The 26,580-nt window shown below is 34.8% G+C and overlaps 1 protein-coding gene across 2 annotated transcripts; it reads left to right on the top strand.

The window, feature by feature from the left end:
• Window positions 1-15,598: 15,598 nt before the first annotated feature.
• Window positions 15,599-26,049, top strand: LOC18043714 (paired amphipathic helix protein Sin3-like 4). Of its 2 annotated transcripts, none has more exons than XM_006438450.2 (24): window positions 15,599-16,047; window positions 16,250-16,395; window positions 17,000-17,164; window positions 17,256-17,442; window positions 17,524-17,622; window positions 17,731-17,898; window positions 17,985-18,258; window positions 18,771-18,901; window positions 19,546-19,621; window positions 19,709-19,738; window positions 20,074-20,351; window positions 20,468-20,622; window positions 20,959-21,086; window positions 21,198-21,452; window positions 21,949-22,644; window positions 22,790-22,881; window positions 23,541-24,188; window positions 24,347-24,447; window positions 24,527-24,665; window positions 24,754-24,906; window positions 25,030-25,190; window positions 25,265-25,376; window positions 25,500-25,672; window positions 25,777-26,049. In XM_006438450.2, exons 2-23 carry the CDS (start codon window positions 16,322-16,324, stop codon window positions 25,650-25,652), a joined length of 4,275 nt encoding a protein of 1,424 aa, XP_006438513.1. In that variant the 5' UTR covers window positions 15,599-16,047; window positions 16,250-16,321; the 3' UTR covers window positions 25,653-25,672; window positions 25,777-26,049. The 2 variants fall into 2 exon arrangements, with proteins under 2 accessions (XP_006438513.1, XP_006438514.1); XM_006438451.2 differs by having other exon boundaries at window positions 17,985-18,330.
• Window positions 26,050-26,580: the final 531 nt, after the last annotated feature.

The following is a 26,580-nucleotide window of genomic DNA, read 5'->3' as shown; positions in this document are numbered from 1 at the left end:
TTCTGGTTATCCAAACATGCTTTGCACATCCACATACAAATTCATAACATGGGCGACCACGTGCTATCAGGACACTTGTTTTTTTTTTTTTTAATATTGATTACACACATATTACTAGCTATTAGAGTGGACATTATATTAATATTTATAATTAAATATATAACTGGAACTTACATAATTACATTAATTTTATGAAATCACAAACGATGGATATTTTTACTCCACTCGCATTTCGTAAGGGAGAAAAACTTATAAATTAACTCCACATAATTTTTTACTTAATTGAGAGAGGTTGAGTATATGGAGACTCGAACCGCTACCCATATGGTTCTTTAACTTTAAGAGTAATCGTTTACCACTGGACCAAAGGTCAAGTGACATCAAGACACTTGTTATTACGTCGTGACTTATTCTCTCGACAAGGCTATTAACCAAATTAAAATAAGAACAAAAAAACTAGCGTTATTTCATTAGCAAAAAGGGCAAATTATTTATTACACATAATAGCCAAAAGCAAGTAAATCTAGCAATAGGAGGAGGGAAGAGATGGCCACAGCCTAGAGAGTAGAGAGCATGTGAGGGATAGATATGAAAGCAGAATCGTTAAAACTTAATTAAAAGTGCTTTTGGAATAGGCAATCACGTGACTCCGAGTGTGCATAATGTTAATGAACTGAATTCAAGTTTCTAAGTAAAAGCACCACATCATTGCACTTGGAAAGTGTAGAAGATGCTCTCCCTTTCAATTTAACTTCCTGCAGTAGCAGGAAAAAATAGTTACCCCAACTTAATTTCTTTTGATTTTTTTTTCTTTTTTTATGTTTTGCAATACTTAACACAATATTCCCTGTATTATCCATAAAAAAATTAGTTAGGTCTACTGTCAACACAGATGAGGTGGAGCCAACTGCCTAATTAATCATTGATCGAACCAAATCTCACCTCCCAATGCTTAATTTTTTTTTTTTAATTTCTCTGTAAGATTTAGCTAAACTTGGCTAGAAGATGAAGATGTAGGATGCTTGTGTGGTTGAGCAAGGTACCTTTCAGCAGTTATGCGTATTATTATTATTATTATTAATTTGATTATTTTAATAAATTATGATATTTAGAGTTGTTATAAAGAGGATTCAAAATTCATATTTTTCTAATAAAATTTTCATTATTCAAAAACTTAATTTCTTTTATTAATCAACCTTTTAAGTTTTTGTAAGATCAAAATGTGGTGCATGTGATCATGACTGATGATCATCGTGATAAACTGATAATTGAGTATTTTTTTTTTTAATTGGGAACTCGGACCCACAAAAGACGTCGGGTTGCAGCAAATAGTCTATCCAATCTACACCTACCAACCTACGCTTTTTACAACTGAAAGATTGGTGAAGTGAAAAACGGAAGTGGAAGAAGGTTGATGCTAAAGAAGAAAGATGTCCGTGAAATTAGGTTTTATTGTGATAATGATTTGAAGCAATAACAATTCTTATGCACGAAGATTGTGACCAGCGAGAGAAAACGAAGCGTTGGATTGTAAAAAATATCCCTAATTTGAAGTGATGAAGAAGGCGCCACTAAATAAGTTAGAATCCACGCGACACTCTTTTTGAAGCGGTTTGGCATTTTTTGAGCTTGTGCTGTTGTTATCACATTGCGGCACCGCTGGCCTGTTCATTACATCCAAACAAAGACTCTATTAGCTATTATGATGATATCAAGAATTTGATCTCTTGTATGTAACACGAACTGATGAGGAAAAATGATAAGCTTCTGAACTTTTGTCGTTCAAGTTTTTCCATTCCCTCTAAAGAATTGCTGCACTCAAATTAAGATGCTTATTTTCCTTGTGAATACTGAATATAATTACCAACTGGCATGCATTCTCCGAACCAACAGTTTAACATTGTACGGGAATCGTGTTTTTTTTTTTTTTTCCTACTTTTATATTGAGGAATTATTGTTTAGAGAATTAACTTTTAGAAGACAGTCTTGATTTGAGTGGTCGCAAGTCACAACTCGTAGATTCGACTTTATTTCCTGCTGGATTATTGCCGAGAAGATTGAGGATTACCGTTAAATTCGCATCTAATGACTCTATGCATCAATCAAATCAAAGTTGGTATTATCTCATTCAGGTTAATTTGTGAAATAGCAACGATTAAATCATTTTTAGATGAATGCCAACCCATAACAACTATTCGCATACGGAAACATAAAAGAAAATAAAATTTGGGTTCCTAACCAACCATGCATTATTATGCTAACAACTAAATATAGAATACACATTCAACCTAGCATTAACTTATTTGAGATCAATATGCTAGATATGCATATGTTGTCCAAATCATGAGCGAGTCCAAATTGGCAAATTTATGGAGGAAAATGAAAAATTTAAAGCTAATAAAACATCTTAATGAAGAAGATAAGCTGCACAATGGGGGTAAACGAGATTCACGCCTTAGAAAAGGAGGAATTTTTTGAAAGATCAGTTTGCTTCTGTTCGGCTTGTGTAAAAAGTGAAAATGCCTAGAGATCGGTTTAAGCGGATCAAGATAAGTTCACGTGAGAACAGTTAAACTGATGATATGGGCAATCAATTATATTAAATTAAATTAAAGGGTACTTGAAAGAATATGCAGCGTTTGCTTTGCTTTTAAACAGTCACTAACTATATTGTATCTTTCATTTGTTTATTTAGCTAGGTTTCTGACTTTTTTGTCCGGGCAGCATTCCTCCGGCATTCGGCTGTCAGAATTATTACAGGGTTCACTTCCACAAAACTGTTTGCTGACAAAATCTGGCAAAACAATTCCATTAGTAAAATACTAAGTGAAATAGCATATTTAAATAATGTAAACTAATTCTGATTCTATCTAAATGCATAATCTTTTTAAGAATAAGTTAATTTCTTGCCAAAGAATTTGCGAGACAAATTAATGGAATTGTACAAATATAGGTGCGTCCTCTTCCTTATCTCCAATGGCTAGGATTGAATGAATAAGGGACCGGGTAAGCTAAGGAGAAGGAAGCAGTTGTTGGAAATGAATGCGGATAAATTTGGGGGCCTAAGGTCCTTTTCTATGTTGTTTGACTGGTGAGAAACCGATCGAGTAGCAGACCCCATATGATAATTAAACTTGTGCCTGGATTCTCGTATGCATTAGGCGGGCACATGGGGATGATATCGAATTGTGACCCAAATCATCGAATTTCTTCGATTTTTGCGGCATCTCTTCCATGTGTGTTTTCCTTGTAAGCCGACACAAGCACATGTTTGGCTTCAGTAAGCCCAGTGAGTATGGGCATTTGTAATCTTATTTATTTTGGCTTCAAGAGCTAGGGATAATTGATGAAAGCTATTGAAGGCAATGCATCACGCAATAAAAAACATTCTGTTTGTGGATGCCCACTGCCACGTGACGCGGGGCGTTTGGTCCTCTGGCGTGTATTTGTTATGTGATTCCATTGGTTGCGTTTCTGGGGGTTTGGTCTGGGTTTCGAGCTTTGTGTACGCGTATTGCATGTTCCTGGATCTTAGATTCTATCTTTGTTATTAAACGAGGACGTGAAGACAATGGGAGCCCTCATGGTTTATGAATAGTCAATATGTTAGCGTCAATCATCAAAGGAGAGATTAAGATGGATCATGTTGATTTTTGGGTATAACGAATCTTACTGAAAAGTTGAAAGTTGCTTTTTTTTTTTTTAAATAACGTTTATTTTGACAACAAAATAACGATTTTTTTTTTTACTTTATTTTGACAACAAATGTTTTTTTTTTAGTTTGGTATTTTTTAACTCTTTTAAAAAACTGAAGAACTTTAATTAAAAAATAAAGACGGAAAAACTTGTAGGTAAATATATAAAGCGAGAAATGTGAGAGGCAAAAAGTAACAAAAAAAAATTGGTGAAAACAACACGTTAATTTGTGATTCATGTTTTATTGATCATTTTCACTGTCTGATTGTTCAATATATATTTTCTCTCTCCCCCCTTCACACACCTCACTCAATGTGCGAACACGAATTAATTAAATTATTCTTTCAAAATTTGCGTGAGTGAGAGAATCAATTATCTAACTTTTTACTATGGCATACTCCCATATTTTCTTAAGTTAAAGTTAATACTAGCGGTCTTTTTAAAGGAAATCCAGGTCGTGCTTCTTGTAACGCTATTTATAGAGGTCCTCATGAAAATTTTTTTGGCTACTTCGCAATGTCAATTGGGAATCAAACTTCCTTTTATGTAGAACTTTATGCTATTATTTGTGCTATCGAATTTGCTTACCACAAGGGCTGACATTCATTGTGGTTAGAATATGACTAGATAACTGCTTATTTTTGCCTAAAAAGTGACATATTCTCGCCTCCTTGGCAGCTCCGCACTAAATGGCTCAATTACCTAACTATGATAAAATCTATGCATTTTCGTTATTCCCATATCTACAGAGAAGGCAATGATGTTGCTCACACTTTAGTCAACATCAGTTTAAGTTTTTCCGATATCACTTGGTGAGATTTTTCTCCCTCAAAAATTAAAAAGTCTCTACTTGATGATACTTGGGGGATTCCTAAGTACCGATTTTCTTAATTCCATTATGGTTTAGTATTGTTTTTATAAGCTTTTTTTTGTCTTCATAGTTTTTAAATGGACTTTGTACCCTTTTTTCATTTAATAAATTTTTACCTCTCTTGAGATTTATTTAAAAAAAAATTACTATCACGAAATAAGAAAGATAGATCAAAGGAATGATTTGTTTGGTTAATTTATGGACAAGTTCTTGTTACTCTCATTTTCCAAAATTTTCATTAGAAAAATTGCTTATCTCTACTTGTAAACTACGTTTGGTTGAAATTCATAAAGGATCTATATATTTCAAATTCTGTGAAACTGAAAGTCTAAAGAAAATATTGGAAAAGTTTTTAAATTGATTTATGAAGGGAATTCTTTCAAATTTATATTATTAGTAGAAAAATCTCTTCAAATTTTCGGAAATACCAAACTCACTTGATTTCCAACCAAAGCAAAAGAAAATCTTTTATATTTGATCTAAGTCAAGTCTTCTTACGGAAGTGAGGAGTTTCATCAATGAGGGCTTCTAAATATCAAAAACAATGAGAGAAGGACGAGAGAATTGCCTCTTCTCTCTCTTTGTTGTCAGCTTTTTTTTTTTCTTTCTCCTCCCACCACATGTTTCCTTCTCTCGTCCTTCTCTCGTTTTTCTTGATACTTAGCATTTTCCTTCGTCAATTGTGGTCTTCAATTATTCAGATGGTTGGGGCTTTTTAGTGGTGGACCTGTCCTACAGTTGTAGGACACTGGCAATTGGACGGTGGGTCCTTATTATTGGAGGCGGCTCTGTCTTCTTCCCGCCACAAATCATGTTACACATAAATGTCAGCTAGCTCTTCGCACTAACGCTTATCACACATAAACGAGCTCTCATAGTTCCACATGGGAAGCTGCAACCCGATCATATGATGGTTTCTGGCATCATCTATATTGTGGGAAGATTTTTAATCCAAAAACCCGAAAAAAAGAATTGGGTTTCTGCTGATCCTGCCAGTCTTGACTATGTTATTTAAAGACTAATCATACACCAACTATTGGAGCTAAAACTGCTGGCATGAGAGTGGGTGGAAAAGCATTATTTTATTTAGGTGATTTTATGATTATCAGACAGAGACGATGCTAGATTTATAATCCTATGAATGTCTCGAATGTGGAAGCTGAGATGTCAACTAATTGTGATTTATTCTTGAAAAAAAAAAACTAATTTTGATTTAGATTGTAATGAAACGAAGATAAGACGCTAATTAAACTGCAGTAAGTTTTTAGTTGTGGAAGTCAGTACCTGGGGAAAGCTTGCCATGCCAGCTTGTTGAGCGGTTGAGTCTTGTCCTACAAGTGTGCGGTTGGTTGGAGGATTAAAAGGAGATTGGGTTATTTTTTAAAATATTATCCTAATCTCATATTCGTGCTCTCAAGGGATTTTAATTTAATATTAAATTGAGTTTTTTATTACTTTCTTTAGACAGATATAATTGATAGTTATCAAGAATATAAAATTAATTAAATCTTTACGTATATTACTATATATACATATATATACATATGACAAAAAATAATAAGAGTTGAGTATAGATCAGTTCAGCATTAGATCTAAATCCACTCCTAAGAGAGTATTGGGATTACCATAACTTGCACCCACAAAATTATCTCAATTTTGTAAATGTAGTTATTCCAAGGGGGGGCTATTGGATTAGTTAGGTTAGAATTATATTGTTAACTCAATCAAACATAATAATTTATAAATATTAAGATTAATAATATAAATTATAAACTATAATAAATATCATTACTAATTTTACATTAAATTAAATTTCTATTTTAATTTGTATATCTCTTAAATATTTTTATAATTTCCAATTTATATTTTAATTAATTATTAAATTAATATTCGAAATATAAATTTTTATATTTTGATCGGTATCATTTATAATACAAAATTTTTACTTTATAGTTTAAAAGAATAATTAACAACTTGTAAATTATAAAATTATATATAATTTATTATAAATATATATTTTTTAATATTATATGAAATGAATTTTCAATTGTATTGATTCAATCAAACTATGATTAACTAAATAATTATTTATTTTTAATTAGCTTAGTAATAGTAATAAAAAATTATTGTTACAATTCAATCTAATCTTGAATTATACCAAACAGTAAAACGCAATATGATTTTAAATATAATGTTATCTTATCCCATACCATTTCATCCATCATATCGTATCATATTTTGTCATATTTATCCTGCATACCAAAGACACCCTAATAATTAGAAAGATAGAGTGGTATATTGGCTCAAATATTTAATAAGTCATTCTACCTAAAATATTAGTCTTTTAGGTTTAAAATTTTAGAGAGCTTTTTTTGTAATACTTATTTTATAAAAAGAAAAATGGCTTGTTTTATAATGAATGATGAAAACCCAAAATTTATCTTTGGAAATGTATATTTGATAAGACATTTAATTGAAATTATTTTTTGATTAAATTATAATTACATATTACTTTCAAAAAGAATTATAATCACTATATATATTAAGAGTTTTCGTTAAAAATAACAAAATACCAATAAACTTGCATATCATAAATATTAAAAATGAAAAGACACTCATGAGACCCACCAGCTATGAAAAGTTGGAGAAGCCAAAAATACGTCCTACACTTTCCTTTGTTAATTATGAAAACCAAGAACATCTTTTTCTCTTAAAAAAATGAAAACTCAACGGCAAGTGTTGCTACCAAACATGTTTAATCGTTTTTTTTTTTTTTTTGTAAAAACAAAAACAGCAGACCAATATATAATACTAAAGGTACTCTTAATATGTTAGATACTTAGATTTGTCTCTTTAATAAAGTAGTATTAACCTCAAACTTTAATTAACCATCGGATGAATTAATTGCATATTACATGGAGATTTAAGATCAATATTAATTTTTTAATAAGATTGCCTACGAACTAGTAGAACCAGACTTTGGTCTAATTGAGTTAAGTAGTTAAATTGTACCCTATTTAGATTAGGAAAAGGATGTTATAAGAACTTAAATATAAGATAAATCATCTCACCTAACGTCGTTTGAGTTGAATACTTGAATATCTTTGCTCATCTCCTAACAAAACTCGTGAAGATACAATGTATTTCTGTAACTAATGATTCGGGCCTCCGATTCCGTTTCCGTTTAGTCCCACGAGACTAGCGGTCCAGAAGCATTGGGATGGGGGGGGGGGTAGCCGCGCGGCGGTTTGAACGCCGAAAAATGGGCAAGATCGGGCCCGTTTTGCCGGTTTTACCGATTCCGGCCCCCCGGGGAGCGGTTCATGCCCCGAGGGTGACCGTGGGCCGGGATCGGCACACGACGGACGCGTTCGATCGGGTTCGGGCGGGTGCGGCCGGTGGCGGGGGCGCCCGGGGGTTTATAGCGCACGGCATCGGGGGCCGCAAATAAGGGGTCGTAACTCATGATCGAGGCCTCCGATTCCGTTTCCGTTTGGTCCCACGGGACCAGCGGTCCGGGGGCATCGGGATGGGAGGGTAGCCGCGCGACGATTTGAACGCCAAAAAATGGGCAAGTTCGGGGGCCGCTTAGTAGGTTTTGCCGGTTTCGGTCGTAACTCATGATCCAGGCCTCCAATTCCGTTTCCGTTTGGTCCCACGGGACCAGCGGTCCGGGGGCATCGGGATGGGAGGTAGCCACGTGGCGGTTTGAATGCCGAAAAATGGACAAGATCGGGGTCGTTTTGCCAGTTCCGACCCCCGGGGGGATCGCGGGGCGGAATCGGCACACGGAGGACGCGTTTGGGCGGGTGCAGTCGGCGGCGGGGGCGCCTGGGGGGCTATAGCGCATGACCTCGGGGGCTGCAAAGAGGGGGTCGTAACTCATGATCGGGGCCTCCGATTCTGTTTCCGTTTGGTCCCACGGGACCGGTGGTCTGGGTGCATCGGGATGAGGGGTTAGCCGCGCGGCGGTTTGAACGCCAAAAAATGGGCAAGATCGGGGGCCGCTTAGTCTAACGTTTTAATAAATATAAGGCGGATATGTAGTATGAGGGGCAACGTACACGGTGCGTTGCTTTATATTCAGCTCGTTCAATTCTTCAATTGTTGAATAACTTGAAACTTTCAAGTATACTAATAGAAAATTGTTCTCAAGTTATAGGAATCCCACGTTGTCCTGTAGCGTGAATAATGTTGCATGCTTTAAGATTTTGGAGAAAGCTTTGCTAAAATGAGATTTTTTACTAAATATGCTAATTGGTAATTATTCTTAGGAGTTTACTAGTTTCTAATTTTACCCTTTCAGATTCTCTCAAACAGAAACCTCTCAATGAAAAATGTTTAGTGGCGACATCCTTAACGGATTAATCACTACAAATGAGGATTCTGAAAAAGCATTTAGCCATTAAAGATGTTCCCCATCTCACAAATTTTTATTTTTCGGTAAATAATTGCCTCTTACCAAAAAAATAATAATAAGATAAATAGATAATTTCCTATTTGTTACAGAACCAGTATAACTTTGCATTTAATTGGTCCGAAGACAACCACTTGAGCTAAGCCCAAGTGGTTAGAGCCACTCATTGTGAGGGAAGTGGTTCGAGCCCCCACAGACGCAGGTTTAATTTAAATGTCCTTCCTTGGAGCCATAGAGCTTGAGTGAAGACAGTCTTTCTCCCAAAAATGGGAGTTGGGCGTCCCTCAAATATTTGAGAGGATTAAAAATCTGAGTTGTGCCATATCATAATTGATATAAACGGGTCTCAGTAATTTGTATGGTGTAAATATTATGAGCAATAGTTCCCTTCAAAAAAAAAAAAAATTGGTCCGAAGACCTTTCGTCAACGACTTGATATTCTCTTTGTAGTAATCTTTTCTAGAAGGGTAAAAACTCGTTTCATCCTTATATTTTAAGATTATTGCCCATTTAGTTTTTATATTTTTTTAAATGCCCCAAAACATCCATACCCTTAAATTATTGACATCACTACTGTTACTTTTTGTTTCTTTTGACTTGCTTTTACAATATTACCCTCTTACAATAATGTTTCTTTTTATAAAATTAATAAAAAGAAAAAAATTAAATTATCAATTTAACCCCAAAAATAAAATAAAAACAAAAAGAATATATATTAATTTTTGTGAAAGCTTACATGTGTTCAAAAAAATTTTATTGTAAAAATAATTAAATTACTTTTTTTTGGACGTTAGTAATAAAAAATTAATATGTTAATTCCTCAGTAGTGTGTTACAAAAAAATAACATATATTAATTTTGTTTCAATTTATTTTTGGGATTAAATTGATAATTAATTTTTTTTCTTTTTACTAATGTCTAAAAAATATATTGTAAGAGGGTAATATTGTAAAAATAAAGCCAAAAGCAACAAAAGTAAAAGGAAATGTGCTAATAATTTAATGTCAGGAATGTTTTGAGGTATTTTAAAAAATATAGGACTGAACAGATACTAATCTCAAAATATAAGGACTAAACGAGATTTTATCCTTTATAGAATGTTAGCTGGGCACACTCCACGCATGCAGCTGGATCGTGCCCAATAAACTAAAAATGAGAGCATGAAGCGCCCAGAAGCCCAAAACTTTATGAAGTCAAGAATGAATGCCCATGTTTCCTTGAGCTGAGACGGGAAAGCTAGATGAAGATTGGACCTTTCAAGTTAAACCTTCAGAAGATCCAAATGACTAACAGCTGCTAAAATAGAAATGGTATTCAACCCCTTAAGATTTCTCAAGAGCCCCCAGCTTCTCAATTATCCATATTAATTTCCAAAAGTAATCTTATTCATTTGGTTTAACTGAAAAGTAAAAAGTTCCAAACTCGTTGAATTTCAAGCCTTCATGTTAGGTAGAAAACCATAGAAACTTCACTGACTTTATCATAAACCTTGATGTTGCTACAGCTCAGTCAGAACCCGGAACAGCGGAGTTCCGCTTCCAAAGGCAGTCGTCTTTGCCCAAGTGTGAACTGCAGACGAATCTCCGGTGGTTCCATTCCTTCATACTTGACTTCTAGGTCAACCCAAGCCGAATGGGAAGGAAGGGGGCATTAACTCGTTAATATAAGTAAATGGGATCATTACAAATTGCAACAAAGTGGAAGAAAAAGAAATAAAATCCCATAAAATGTTCGAAACCTAGGAAGAAGATTGCTCAGTTGTCGGATTGTTGGTGTCGGTGTTGTCATTAGCAAGAAAAGTGTGTTAATATTCAATCTATAATTTTAAAAGTCTATTGCTATGGTGGGTGTTTGACGAAGGAGGAAATGAAGGAAAGTGGGGGAGAATGAGAGACAAAAAAAGAAAGAGTAAAGTTTAAAAATTTAGGGTATTTTAGTATGTATTTTATACTAAAATGAAAAAAAAAAACCATAATTTGAAGGAGTCAAATATCACTAATCTTGCTAAAACTCTTCACCCATTTGAAAGATTTTAATATATTCTTTTCTTCTCTCTTCTTATAGAGTTGAGTTAGGCTCAATTGCTCAAATATACGAGGAATAAAATCATTAACGCCCCTCAGCTTTTCTTATAAAATTCTTGTTACATTTACATTTTCAGTGGTGATTTTTATTTCCTCAATTTATTTCACTTCTTAATAAATTTCACTAAAAAATTTAAAAATAAATATTTCATTTAGAGATTTCTAACCGTATTAAAGTCAGACACAAATTAAAAGATATAAAAAATATAAATTATTATGTAACATATTTTATCACGTAAGTATATTAAAATTTGTACCTTTTTTTATTATCTTTTATCATATCCTTAACTTTAACATAGCTTGAGTTCCCTGATTGGAGGCCCTCTCTATAGATATGTGTGCGTTTGGAATTCACAATTCGTTCAAAAATAAATTTATATTGTTTGATCCATGTTCTTGATATATATATATATATATATATATATATATATATATATATATATATATATATATATATATATATATATATATATATATATATGTACAGATGGAATTATAAGACTCAATGAACTACGAGATTGAGCATACAAAAGTGAACGAGAAAGAAATAAAGATAGATTCAGAAATGAGAGATGGAGATTTTTCGAATCATTACAAGATTTTAGATTTCAAAGCAAACCATGGAAGCAGAGATAATTTAACGGTAGGAGAAGGAGAGAGTAGAAAATAAAGTGTAGCTGCTGATAAAGAAGAAGATTGAGAAGATGATTAAAAAAAAAAAAAAAAAGAGTAGCCCGTGTGATATCTCACAAGTGACAAGTCACAACACCTCTTTATTATCTTCTTTTGTATCAAACATATTACGAATTGTTTAAAAATTTCTGTGAAATTAATATTATAAAGCCGAAACAATGGTATAATAATAATAATAATAATAATTTAACACCAAAAATTTTATTTAAGAAATTCGTGGGATAGAAAATGAATGGATTTGCACATAAAGTGAGCCGATAAGATGGATGGTAGTAGCAGTCGTAAATCCTGAAAATTTGTCATTTGATAAAAGTTATGTACACCTTTTAAAGAGGAAAAAAGTGGAGAAGATGGTAAAATCCTTGTATTTGTATACAAATCTTATTTCCTTAGCCAACCAAAAGAGTCAATTTAGAAGGTGCCAGTAGCACCGCTCATTGTCCAACGATACGAGCATTGCCGCGGCTCACCTAGACCGAAATTGAAGACCACAATAGCATCCGAGATCAGGATTGACCCAATAGCACAGAAATGCTTTTAACACCCCTTCGGTATCCTCATGACAACCCTGCCCAGGCCGCCATTGTGCACATTTATGAATAATCATATAACTCTAATTGAACTTATTAATACCAAAAACTTGGCCCGACTATCAAGCCCATATTGCGGAGGGAACGAGCTCAAAAATCCTCGAGACGTCAGCTGAAGAGATCGAGATTCGGTATCTTTGATCTACAACTACAAGATAATAAAACAGTGAAAGGTTTGGGGTTGTTTGTAGTAAAGATTCTTTTGACGCTTAATCTGGAAATCAAGGTAATGTTTGGATCGGAGGAGAGAATGGAAGAGGGGAAAATGATTTAATTTTTTTTTATTTTGTTGGATAAAATATATAAGAATTTAATTTCTATTAAAATTTAATAGCCTTTGTAATATATAATTTGAATTCGAATTTAAATTCCTCTTATATTGGAAACCAAAACTTTCAAAATTACCCTTTAACTTTTTAACTTGTTTAATGCCATTAATAATTATTATTTATAATTTTATTTTATCAAATTAATATTATAAATAATTTTATATTAAAAAATTTAATGAATGATTTAAGAAACTTCACAAAATAAATAAACTTATTTATTTATTTATTTAATATGAAAATATAGAAATATAAATTAACTATTGCCCGAACTCTGCCGAACCGTAGTCGAACCGCAGCCGACTGCCGATGGACTGTCGTCTATATATATAATTATGATAAATCATGAATAATTTTATGACTTTTTGACATTAAAAAAAACTTAGTATTGATACTAAATTATATTTCATTACTGATATAGATAGTTTAATATTTAAGACAAATGATAAATTTATCCAAAGAAAAAAAATTATAATTTCTTTCCCTATCAAATTTTATGTCAAATCAAATAATGAAATTTAATTTTACTATTCTTTTCCGCTCCTTTCTTCTCCCTTCCGTTCCACTCTTTTCCTCTCCTCCTCTTTCTTCAAACCAACATAGCTCAAGAATATTGATAATAACAACTAAAAAATAAAAAAGAATAAGAGAATAAGAGATACAAGAGGGGCTCTGGTGTATTTAAAGTTGGAGAACTAAAATATCTTTATTTTGTAAGTAGAATCTCTTAAATAGGATAAACTTATAGAGTTCATGTTGTGTTTGCAATGTTCAACAATGTGCCATGTGGACAAAGGTACGAGGAGAAAGATATTTTCTCTTTGGAGCCGGATTTCATAGTTATTGTTTTACATAGTTTCATTCTACTGTAAGTTTGATCGACCTACTTTTTACTATTTAGTGATGTGTTGGGTCAGGTAAAAATATAGTATTAAAAAATTCATCAATTGTTTCTCTCTCTCTTCTAACTCTCATAAAACCCTCTATCAAAAAAAATAAAAAAGCTCATAAAACCCTGGCATTCTATTATCTATTTTATCTGCAAACTCTTTCAATGTATCAACATGTCATTTTCTTTTTGTTTTTTGGCTTGCGACCCCTCATATATATAATATTCTATTGAAATAATATTTGTTTCTTTTCTTTTCCTTACAAATTATTTATTCTCATACTTAAACACTACTTTTAAACTAGGGCTTAAATATATTTATTTTAAGTTTGAGCAATCACACACGATAGTTATTTTGTGTAGATGGTGGAGAACAAGATTGCAAGAGAATTAAGAATCCATTTTATTTTATTTTATTTTAGAAGTGAGAAAATTGACCCAAAAAAAAAGGAAGAAAAAAAAACAGCATTTATGGGGTGAGTGCTGATATTTGTTCCGGGTCAAATCTCGAAAAATACAAAACGTTGTCGTTTTGTTTTTAATTTTTTTTTCTTCTCCATTTTCTTATTTGTGTGGTTTTCTTTTTTTTTTTTTTCTTTTTCGTTTCTTCCATCCTCGACCGAGATCCACAGCCCTTGAGTCGACAGCAGAATGAGATCTACTAATTAAAGTTCCATCCTCTTCGTCTTAAGCTGAACTGAAGAAAAAAATCAAAATTTCACATTCCGTCCAATTTGGAAGCAATAGAAACAAGAAAACACATCCTTGTACTCTTGCGATTGAATTGATCAATTAAATAATCCATCTTTACAGTCTTTACCACATAAATCAACAGCCAAGCACTGGTCAAAATCTCATAAAATCATATACAAATTGCGTCGGCACATGAGAATTTTAAAACAAAAGTTTCAGGCGCAAAGTTCTTTCCAATCATAACATTTCTTAAACCAAGTAATATGGAACATACTCCTCATTCTTCTATCAACTAGTTTTCCTATTGTTTCTCACATATCCGTCTCAAAACAAGTTTCAGTTCCATTAAATATATAATTCGACTATGATTTTTTTGGTAAGGAATTCCAGGCGAAATGAATTCTTCGGTAAGGAAACTAACGAATTCTTCTATCTGTCTCAAGTGAAACGAAGATACGAAGAGGAAGAGACTTACGGTTTCTTTTGGAGAAGCAAAAACGAAGATATCAAAAATGGCAGTGTTTTGGAGAAGCAAAAAAAAAAAAAAATTAAAAACAAAAAGATACCATTTTGTATTTTTCAGGATTTGGCCCGGGACAAACATCATTTTCCTTTATAGGGTTGAAGAAGAAAATGGTGCTTTTGATATCAAAACAAGTATAATTGAAAATGGAGTTTTATTTTAATATAGTTTTTGAAGCCCACTCCCAATATAGTTTTTACATTAAAATGGTAGTCGTGACGTAGGCCCAAAACTAGGCGTCCTTCCATCCCGGCTAGGGTTTTGGAGACATTAGTTGAGCTAGGCCCGGCTCAGATCAGCCCATCTCACTTAGACATCCAATTACAGGCGCAAAATTCTGATAATTATTCAACCTTTTGCGAAGTTAAAAAGTGATTTCAAATTTATTTACTCCTATTGCCAGCTGGGAAAATATACCTTAGATAATGGAAAATGACTTAACTTTCAATTTAGTTGTTAATTTACAATAATGCCTGACATTGAGATACCTAAGATATAAAAAAGAAACCCAACTGAAATTACCAACAGCCACTCTCACCTCATACCAAACGAAACAGCAAGATCAACATCTAAAATCTATCTATACACTTGCCCTAACCCTAAACCAATCAAAAGTATCACATAACAGAATATCACAACGCATTAATTATTATTACTATTATTATTATTATTTAAAAACTCTACCATAAAATACGCAATTACATTTTTTTTCAAATATACCCTTCACTTAATTGCCAATGCTACTGCTACACCTGGGGCTCTTTTTAATATACAGGAACAGTGATCGTGCTTAGTACGCTTACGCTCCCAAAGGCCAAATCTGGAACGAGCTCAACAAACCCTAACATTGCCCTAATTTTTCCACACAAAGGACTTGGCTAACCGCCTATAACCAGTAACTCAACCAGAAAGCAACCGGTTACCGGCTGTAACATTTTACTCTTTCCCGACCCCGCACTCTCCAAAATTTTCCCTTGCGTTGCGTAGCCATTATATCTCCCATATATACCACATTCTAAACTCTCTCGCTTCTCTTCTCTTTTAACATTGTGTTGTGTATCCTCTGTTTTAATTATCATATTCCCTCTGTCAAACCATTGTTAAAAATTCACAAAATCCTCAAAAAAATTTCAAGGGAAAAATAAAAAACGAAAGCCTTTGTTTTCCTGTAATTAACTCTCGAAACAAGAAGCGTCTTTGTGAAGACTTTTTCTCATTTTTGCGTTGTTGCTAATTTGCCGACGAAACGATCTTCTTATCTTCATTGTAATTTTCGCTTTCGATAATATGTCCATTTTGCTCTGCTAATCTATGTTTTTGACCGTTGCTTTATCTTCAAGTAATGCTAATTACTTGTAATTTAGGTGATCTGTTAAGAGATTAGGATAAAATTCTGCTCTTTGTCGTGTGTTAGATCTACGACGTCGTTTGTTGGTTTTTTTTGAGTGAGTTAAGTTTTTGATTGCAGGATTTTCCTGTTTAATTGAAGTTGAAAGCATGATTTGAGAAAGATAGAGAGTTTTTGTTTTGGTTTTACGAGATGAAGAGGTCCAGAGACGAGGTTTACATGAACTCTCAAATTAAACGGCCGATGATTTCTTCACGAGGAGAACCGTGAGTTTATATATTTATTTTTACGCTTTGAATTTTGAATTTTTTGATTATTGCAGTTCATTTGGTTAATCATGGGATTAAGCTCTGTAATCAAAACATTAGTCTCTTCCTGCTAAAATACTTCGGTTGTTGCATGAATTTGATGAGTGTTTGTGTTGAATTTACTTGGTGGAATTTTTTGGGCTTTAATTTTTAATTTATTTTTTTCTTTTAATGTTTGACTTGTTAAGATGATCAGGTTTTTCTTCGATTAGATTCCTCACAGAAAGAGAGACATCAACAGTAGTAATTATTCTTTTGTTTTCGGTTACATCAATAATCTATCTCTTTGCAGGAACATACTTTGCTAATATGAGATATTGTACTGATTTTTGTTTGGAAATCTATAATTTGATATTGATCTAGTTGAAAGTGTTTCTGAATTTCGCAAAAGCAGCAATGATCTCTCTGAAGTGGAAGGATATAATTTGGGATAAAGTTCTAACCATCCACCCCCCCCCCCCCCCCCCCCCTCCAAAAAAAGGAAGATCTAGGTTTACTGACTGTGCTTTATGAATTTTAAAAATTTCTTAACTAATCTATTATGCATTTTTGGATAATGAAGCTCTGGGCAGACCCAAGTGGTGGGAGGAGGAGGAGGAGGAGGTGCACAGAAGTTAACAACAAATGATGCCCTAGCATATCTCAAGGCTGTTAAGGACATATTTCAAGACAAAAGGGAGAAATACGATGACTTTCTTGAAGTTATGAAAGACTTCAAAGCTCAAAGGTTTGACCCTAATATGTCCTTATAGCTTTTTATTACTGGTGTTTTAGTGCAAATGGTTTTCTGACAAGTGCCTTTGTTATCTTGTCTGTAGAATTGACACAGCAGGTGTCATAGCGAGGGTAAAGGAGCTGTTTAAAGGGCATAGAGACCTAATTTTGGGTTTCAATACCTTCCTGCCAAAGGGATATGAGATCACACTTCCACTTGAGGATGAGCAGCCTCCACCTAAGAAGCCTGTTGAATTTGAAGAAGCTATTAATTTTGTAAACAAGATTAAGGTAAACGTAACATGACATAGCTAATCTTAGGTCTATCTTCTTAATGTGAAGTTTACGATCTGACGAATTGTATTCCTGCAGACAAGATTTCAAGGTGATGATCATGTTTATAAATCATTTTTAGACATTTTGAACATGTACAGAAAGGAAAACAAGTCCATCACGGAAGTCTACCAGGAGGTATATTCCCTGCATTTACCAGTCATTTTTTCCCCGTGTTTTAGTTTCACGTCTTGACATAAAGGTTTTAGTTTGTGATTTTAGTGATATAATTATATTATTGCGTAGGTTGAAGCACTTTTCCAAGATCATCCAGATCTGCTTGAGGAGTTTACACATTTTCTGCCAGATTCTTCAGGAGCAGCATCAATTCATTATGTTCCATCTGGAAGGAATTCTATACTCCGGGATAGGAGCTCGGCCATGCCCACAGCGCGGCAAGTGCATGTTGACAAGGTTTTTGTCTTTATTACCTTTGTGTTGTGCTATCCCTCATGGGTTGACAACTAAGCTAATATATGGTTTTTGAGCATTGTTGCCAGAAAGAAAGGGCTATGGCTTCACATGCTGACCGGGACCTCAGTGTGGACCGTCCTGATCCCGATCATGATAGGGTCCTGCTGAAGTCAGACAAAGACCAAAGGAGGCGTGGGGAAAAAGAAAGGGAAAGGAGAGACGACCATAGAAGAGAACGAGAACGAGATGATAGAGATTTTGAGAATGATGTAAATAGAGACTTCAGCATGCAACGGTTTCCCCACAAGAGAAAATCTGCTCGTAAAATTGAAGACTCAACTGCTGAACCGTTGCATCAAGGTGGGGAAGGTGATGAGAACTTTGGAATGCATCCTGTTTCATCCTCTTATGATGATAAAAATGCCATGAAAAGTGAGTTCTTCGTTAAGGAATTTGTTGTTTTACACTCACAAGTGTTGTCCATCACGGTTTGGATTGGTTACTCCTCCCACGATATCAAAAAAGAAGTAAAAGAGAAAGTAGGAAAATTTTGCAATCGTTATATTCTTCAAGCATTTGAAGGCCCTACCTTTACAACTTTTGAGATGCGCACAGCCTTTTACCAGTTTCCATTTTGTGTTTATTTCATATGTGTTCACCTACCTGCAGGTGTTGATACTTCTTAGTGAATTAAAGTTTTGGGATTGAGGCATTTCTTTCTTCAGAAAGTCCCTTGCACTTTGCTTATAAACACTCTTGAGCAAGCAAAAGACTCTCTATCATCTACTTAAATATGCATAACATGCTGGCCAACAAGAATTTGATTCCTTTCTCAAATGTTCTATTTCCTTAACTTATTTCATGTTATACAGGTATGTTCAGCCAGGAGCTCTCTTTCTGTGAGAAAGTCAAGGATAAGTTACGTGATGATTACCAGGAGTTTCTGAGGTGCCTTCATCTCTATACCAAGGAAATTATCACACGATCAGAGTTGCAATCTTTGGTATGGCCGATAAATGTGTTCTGTAAATGACAGAACTATATTTATTTTATCATCTCTCATATACATAGTTGATTGTTTTTAGAACCTCCTGAACAAAGAAATAAGGTTGATGTCATGTGTTGCTAGCTGGCCCTCTTTGAGAATTTGATTTATCTCTTTATTCTTCTTTTTCTTTTATTTATTTATTTTTTGCGATTTTTTGGGGGGGGGGTGGGGTTGGGGCGTTGGCATTTGGATTCTGTCAACATGCTGCCACAAATAGATTAATCAAGATAATAGAAATGATTTAAAGTTGATCAATGAAAGAATTATGTTGTTGATGCAGCAGATGGACATTTCAAATTTGCATATAAAGTTTTGAGAACTTTTAATGGCGAAATAGCATCCCAGCTTCTTTTTAGATGTTTCCAGACTGGACAAGGACAATGTTCTTGTCTGTTTCTGCATAATAGTCAAGTTCTGCTCTGTAATGTATTTGACAAGGCATTTTATAATTCTGATACTCTCTCATCATTCACATTTATTTCGTTTACAATCTTGAGAAACATAAAATTTGACAAGTGTGGCTCTTTATAGCTCTTGCCTAATAATACTAAGAGACTTTCTGTAATCCAATTTTTAATTGTGGAATTTGTATGTATCAGGTGGGCGACTTGCTTGGGAGATATCCAGATCTAATGGATGGGTTCAATGGATTTTTGGCACGTTGCGAGAAAAGTGGTAGCCACTTAAAAACTGATCCTTTTGTATTATTTGCTGTAGATGTGTACTATCAACACTGCATCTAATTTAAGTCCTTTTCTGCAGAGGAATTACTTGCTGATGTTATGAGCAAAAGTAAGTAAAATGATCTGTTTCCTTTCTTTTGTGTTTTGGCGGGATATGTTCAACAATTAAGCTCATTATTTGTTGGGATCTGTAATTAATGTGTTACATATGAATGCTGCTATGTTCTGAAATTCTTCTTCTTAGTAATTGTCATTAAAATGAATAGTAAATTATATATGTTGCATGACCAAAGAACCAACTTTAATCTGTTGCACCTTCAACTACACGCTCAGTTTGTTCTTTCTGCCTTACTGTTAACTTGTTGAAGTTTGTTAGTTTAATAGTTCTTCTTTTCTATTAATTTACTGCCGTTTGTTAGTCTTCTGATTGTTAATTTATTGCAGAATCATTGTGGAATGAAGGACGTATACCCAAATCTGTTAAGGTAGAGGACAGGGATAGAGATCGAGATCGTGAAAGAGATGACGGGGTTAAGGATAGGGACCGCGAGGCCCGAGAAAAAGATAGACTTGACAAAAGTGTAGCCTTTGTCAACAAAGATGTAGGTCCAAAGATGTCTATGTACTCCAGCAAGGATAAGTATCTTGCAAAACCCATTCAAGAACTTGACCTCTCTAACTGTGAGCGCTGCACTCCCAGTTATCGACTACTGCCAAAAAACGTAAGAATACCATTTTGTTTTTTGACTTCTTTACATTCTTCTTGTAAATTTTATTTTTGCGCAGGTAATGGTACCCTTTACTAAATTCTGCATCTCAATAAACTTGTATCATGCAGTATCTAATTCCTTCAGCAAGCCAGAGAACAGAGCTTGGTGCTGAAGTACTGAATGATCATTGGGTATCTGTCACTTCAGGAAGTGAAGATTACTCTTTCAAACACATGCGCAAGAACCAGTATGAAGAAAGCCTGTTTCGATGCGAAGATGACAGGTTGGAACTTCCTGAGATTGTAATGATTACCAAGATTCTTGATTATGTTTTGAGTATAGATATGGGTGACACAAAAGTCGTAGCAATTCTTTTTCCCCTTAAAGAGAATTCTATCTGTCTCCATGAATGTTCTGTATGGAAGTTAAAACTTTCTGCTGCAGAATTATTATTTATTTCTGGATCTGAGAGCTATCTGAATAATAATTAACAATTCTCTATCTCCCTCTCTTGTCTTTTAATATTTATTTTTATGGCAAAATCAATTTCCGTAAAAAATTCCAATCTTGAACTATTTTTGCTTTGGAAATTGATAATGTTTTGTATAAATGCTGACAGGTTTGAGCTGGATATGTTGTTAGAGTCTGTTAATGTAACTACCAAACGTGTGGAAGAACTGTTAGAAAAGATTAATAATAATACAATCAAAACAGATGGCCCTATTCGTGTTGAAGATCACTTCACAGGTAACTGTTCGTTGATGGCTGATATACTTAAGAATATTTGTTGTGGTATTTGAGCTCTTTTGCTGACTGCTTCTGGTTTTTGATGGGATCCTTCCTTGCCTCTCTTTCTAGCTCTAAATCTAAGGTGTATTGAGCGGTTGTATGGTGATCACGGACTTGATGTGATGGACGTATTGCGGAAGAATGCTTCTCTAGCTCTGCCAGTTATATTGACACGATTGAAGCAGAAACAAGAAGAGTGGGCCAGATGCCGTTCTGATTTTAACAAAGTTTGGGCTGAAATTTACTCCAAGAATTATCATAAATCTCTTGATCATCGTAGCTTCTATTTCAAACAGCAGGACTCAAAGAGCTTGGGTGCAAAAGGTGATTTACAGCTTGATACTCTACTGTACTGGTATATACGTTTCAGAATACACCATGTTCTGATATTGTGGTCTGCAAGATGATCTTGATTTGTGAATTATTACTGAACTTCACTTTTATTAAGTAAGAACTTAATTTTTATTATGTAACAATTGCTATTATATTAGATTATGTTTGACCCTACCACTTAAAAGCAAACACGGAGTTTGAAAGTTTTGTAAAATTAGTTTCATTCATGTTCCAATTGCCCTTCCCCTTGTTGATTTGGGACTAGAATATAATGTGTGACATGTCTTGCCCTGGCGACTGGGAATTCCCTGAATATCGTTTTGGGCCTATTTTTCTCTTTCCTATAAATGATTTTTAGATATTTACTTGTTAAAAGTATCTAGTCAAAGTTCATGATTGTGAAAAACCCATGGACTCCCCAGTTTCCATGGGACATCAATTTCCCTGTAAGTTCAGTCCTGATTGCTCATTTGTCTTGTGTTGGCAGCATTGTCGGCGGAGATCAAAGAAATCAGTGAGAAGAAGCGCAAGGAAGATGACGTGCTTCTTGCCATTGCTGCTGGAAACAGGCGGTCTATTGTTCCACATTTGGAATTTGAGTATTCAGATCCTGACATCCATGAAGATTTGTATCAGCTTATTAAATATTCATGTGGGGAAATGTGTACAACTGAACAGTTGGACAAAGTAATGAAGATTTGGACAACCTTCTTGGAACCAATGCTTGGAGTTCCTTCTCGACCTCAGGGTGCAGAGGACACTGAAGATGTTGTAAAGGCCAAGAGTCATACTGTCAAAAGTCGTGCTGCTAGTGTTGGAGATAGCGATGGCAGTCCTGATGGTGATGCTGCTGCCATGACTTCCAAACATTCAAATCCTTCCCGAAATGGAGATGAAAGTATTCCTCCGGAGCAGTCAAGTTCTTCTAGGGCATGGTTGCCAAATGGAGATCATGGAATAAAAGAAGACGTTTCTGTGGAGGCAGACCATAACGCTCGTAAGAGTGATAATTTCTGTGATAGTTCTGAGCAAGACAAAGTGCAGAATAATGCAGCTATGGCTGATGAGACTTCGGGGATCAGCAAACAGGCTAGTACCAATGAACGATTGATCGGTACAAATGCTGCAATTGCTGCTGCAGCAGATCAAAGCAATGGAAGAAGTAACATAGAAAATACTTCAGGTTTGTGGATTGCTTCCACAGTATATAACTTTCCTTTGTTTCCAAAAATTCTTTGGAAGCTTACTGCTGGATCATTGATTTTTTATAATTTCTTATAATGATGGAGTCTAGACTACTGAAATACCTTGTTTTTTTCTTTTTCAAGGGCTTAGTGTGGCACATTCTAGACCTGGTAATCACATTGTTGAGGGTGGGCTTGAGTTGAGGTCCAGTAATGAAATTCTACCTTCTTCAGAGGTATGACTAACAGTATTATTTTATTCACTTCTAAGTTGGAGAATGTGATTCTTTGGTCTCGACTATGCGTTTTCTCTAGTATAAGATGCTGCTATTTGATGCATGCTTATGTGGATGAATGTATATTAATTAAAGCATATAATTACTTTCATATGCTTGGGTTTCTACCCATTTCGGGATAACAGCTCTGCTTTTTGATGGATATTTAGTAGCAAACCAATCTGATGACCTCGGTGCCAGATGGTTAGGTTCTTGACTGAAATAAAAGTCATTTTGAAATAACATTGTTCCAACCTTTGAATAATCGGGGGTTTACGTCCAACCCTACTCTCATTCTTTCAAGATGAATATTTTGTCCACTCTATTAATAGAGTCAAATTTGACTCTCTGTTAATAGAGTAAAATTTTTGAAAGGTGGAATTATTTAGTTGGAAGAAACATTACAGTTTGCTTTGCAAGTGCTGTATCAAATATACTTCAAAGCTCTCACAAATTTTAGTGAATTTTTTCAATGATTGGACATCTGGGCTCCTCAGGCTTTATCTGTAAATTTTACAGCTGATTGATCAACTGAATGTTAGGCTTTGGATCACATTTGTTATCATCTTGAGGTGATTTTACGTTGAACAGCAATTTTATGTCTGTTGTCAATGCTACAGGGTGGAGACTGCTCGAGGCAGAATATATCCACAAATGGGGTGATGACAGAAGGAGCCAAGATTCTCAGATATAATGCAGAGTCTGTCAAGCAATTCAAAATTGAAAGAGAAGAGGGTGAATTATCTCCAAATGGAGATTTCGAGGAGGATAATTTTGCAGTTTATGGAGAATCTGGTTTGGAGGCTGTGCATAAAGCAAAGGACGGTGCTGTTAGCAGACAATATCAAACCAGACATGGAGAAGAAGTATGCTGTGGGGAGGCTGGTGGAGAAAATGATGCTGATGCTGATGATGAAGGTGAGGAGAGCGCTCACAGGTCTTCAGAGGACACCGAGAATGCTTCTGAGAATGGTGATGTATCTGGAAGTGAGTCTGGTGATGGCGAGGGTAGCTCTCGGGAAGAGCATGAGGAAGATGGAGACCAGGATGAGCATGATAACAAGGCAGAGAGTGAAGGAGAAGCTGAAGGGATGGCTGATGCTCATGATGTTGAAGGAGATGGAACATCATTGCCATTTTCAGAACGTTTTCTACTATCTGTGAAGCCTCTAGCAAAGCATGTCTCCCCATCGCTACATGACAAGGAGAAAGGCTCTAGAGTTTTCTATGGCAATGATTCCTTCTATGTGCTTTTTAGGCTTCACCAAGTAAGGCCTTACTTTTCTCCTCTTTTTCTTTTTCTTTTTTTCTTTTTCTTTTTTTGGTTAATATGTGAGAGAATATTATATATTTTGGTAATCCCTCTGGATTAATTTTGATGTTACTTAGATTGACTTTATTTTCCTTATTTCACTGGTTGTGGCAGACATTGTATGAGAGAATACAATCAGCAAAGATTAATTCATCATCTGCAGAGAGGAAATGGAAGACTTCAAATGATTCAAGCCCTACTGATCTATATGCCAGGTAGTTTAGTTTTGGAGGCTTTAGTTTCATGCAATTTGTTGAGTGATAGGTGCTTATTAATTTTTCATATCTGGTGCAGGTTCATGAATGCACTTTACAATTTACTTGATGGTTCTTCTGATAATACAAAATTTGAGGATGATTGCCGAGCTATTATTGGCACTCAATCCTATGTTTTATTTACATTGGACAAGCTGCTATATAAACTTGTCAAACATGTAAGATGTCTTTATTTAATTCTTTTTCTTTTCTCCTCTCCTCTCTTCTTTTGCTAATTTGGTACAAATTATTGTGTACCTTTTTCAGCTCCAAGCAGTTGCACCTGATGAGATGGACAACAAGCTTCTCCAACTATATGCATATGAGAAATCGAGAAAGCCTGGAAGATTTGTTGATGTAGTTTATCATGAAAATGCTCGCGTTCTACTTCATGATGAGAATATATATCGTATTGAATGTGTAGGTGTTATTTTCATTTTTTTTTCAAAATAAACTTTCTGCCACTGTCTTTTCTTGGATGCGATGCTTATTTGACTTTAAATTGGAAATATTTTAAATGTCTGTATTCTATTCTCTCTGCAGTCATCCATACCCACCCGCCTATCTATTCAGCTTATGGACAATGGACACGATAAGCCTGAAGTGACAGCTGTTTCCATGGATCCTAATTTTGCAGCGTACCTGTACCATGACTTCCTTTCAGTTCCTGACAAGAAAGAGAAGCCTGGAATATTCTTGAAGAGGTGTGGATATGGAGATACCTGTTCTCTTTATTTTTGATAGAAAAATGATTGCTAATTATGTTTGCTGTTTGCAGGAATAAACGCAAATTTGTAGGCAATGATGAGTTTTCGGCAACATGCCGGGCCATGGAAGGGCTTCAAGTTGTCAATGGTTTGGAGTGTAAGATAACTTGCAATTCATCCAAGGTATTTTTATCTTCATGCTTGTTTAAGCTGATCGCAACTAGAATGGGGTCTTAGCGGGGTGGAGTTGTGTTTTGTCAATTTTTATATTATTATGCTGATCTTTTGCAACTCTGTACACGGCAGGTCTCATATGTTTTGGATACTGAAGATTTTTTGTTTCGTAAAAAGAAAAGAACTTTCCATCAGAATGGCCCGTGCCACAACCAGGCAAGGGCTTCAAATGGTTATCCAATTAGAAGATTACAACGGTTTCAAAGATGGCTTTCTGGCTCGTAATGTGCCCTGCAGTAGATATGGTATTTACTAATCTTTTGCTGCAGTTTTTGACTTTGCCTAGATTGAACTCGTCGTGCACAATTTTGAGCAGATAGTAAGACTAATTGCAATGATTTGTGCATAGCCTTTAGCATACATTAGGTACACTGGTGCTGGAACTGGAAAGTTTGACGGCGCTGCAAGTGGAAAAGCTTTTGCAGGATTCATCTTGTATTCTCTCATATTTCTGTCTCACAAATCCAATAAAGAATCTGAGGGGAGGGAATATGGCTCGGAGGATTGTAGCATAATGTAAGTTTGTGGCATTTTGTGCCACCCATGTAAATAGAGGTAATATGTGATGTAAAACCTGAGATATATGTTCATTCCATTCATCTATATTTTTTTTTTCTTCTAACTTTTTTCACTTGCACAAGTTAGGTTCCGCACAAAATTGCAATTATTTAATTTATTTTGCTCTTCATTGGCCATATGGAGCCTCCCTTCGAAATATTAACGTCTTCGCATCTGTCAATCAGTCTCGAATGTCATAATATCATATTCCATTTTGGGTGCTGCTAAGTTATATTAGCTGTAACTCATGGCTTACCTAAAACTAATTTTCCACAACCCCTGAATTGTTAGAGTAGTTACAATTAAAGGTTTAAAGAAACTAGTTTTTGAGTGGTTGTATGTTACAGCGAATGTAGCATAATAAGGTCCTTAGAATTTTCTAGCGAAAGAAAATAAAAGTTGACTAGACTGTGGTGCTTTGACAATTTGACATTTGGTGGTCAAATTGCTGCCGTATGTTAGTAGCATTTTTGTTGTGGAGTCGGAGCTAGCTAAGTTTCATAATCTGTAACTTACAGACATACCTTTAGTACCTAGCTTTAATTCCAAATGCGGACAAGGCTACGTTGCAGACTTTGTATTTAACAGCTCAGTG

Source organism: Citrus clementina, unplaced genomic scaffold, assembly GCF_000493195.1.
Source record: "Citrus clementina cultivar Clemenules unplaced genomic scaffold, Citrus_clementina_v1.0 scaffold_4, whole genome shotgun sequence".
Taxonomy (NCBI): Eukaryota; Viridiplantae; Streptophyta; class Magnoliopsida; order Sapindales; family Rutaceae; genus Citrus; species Citrus x clementina.
This window is presented reverse-complemented; position numbering and strand designations above follow the sequence as displayed.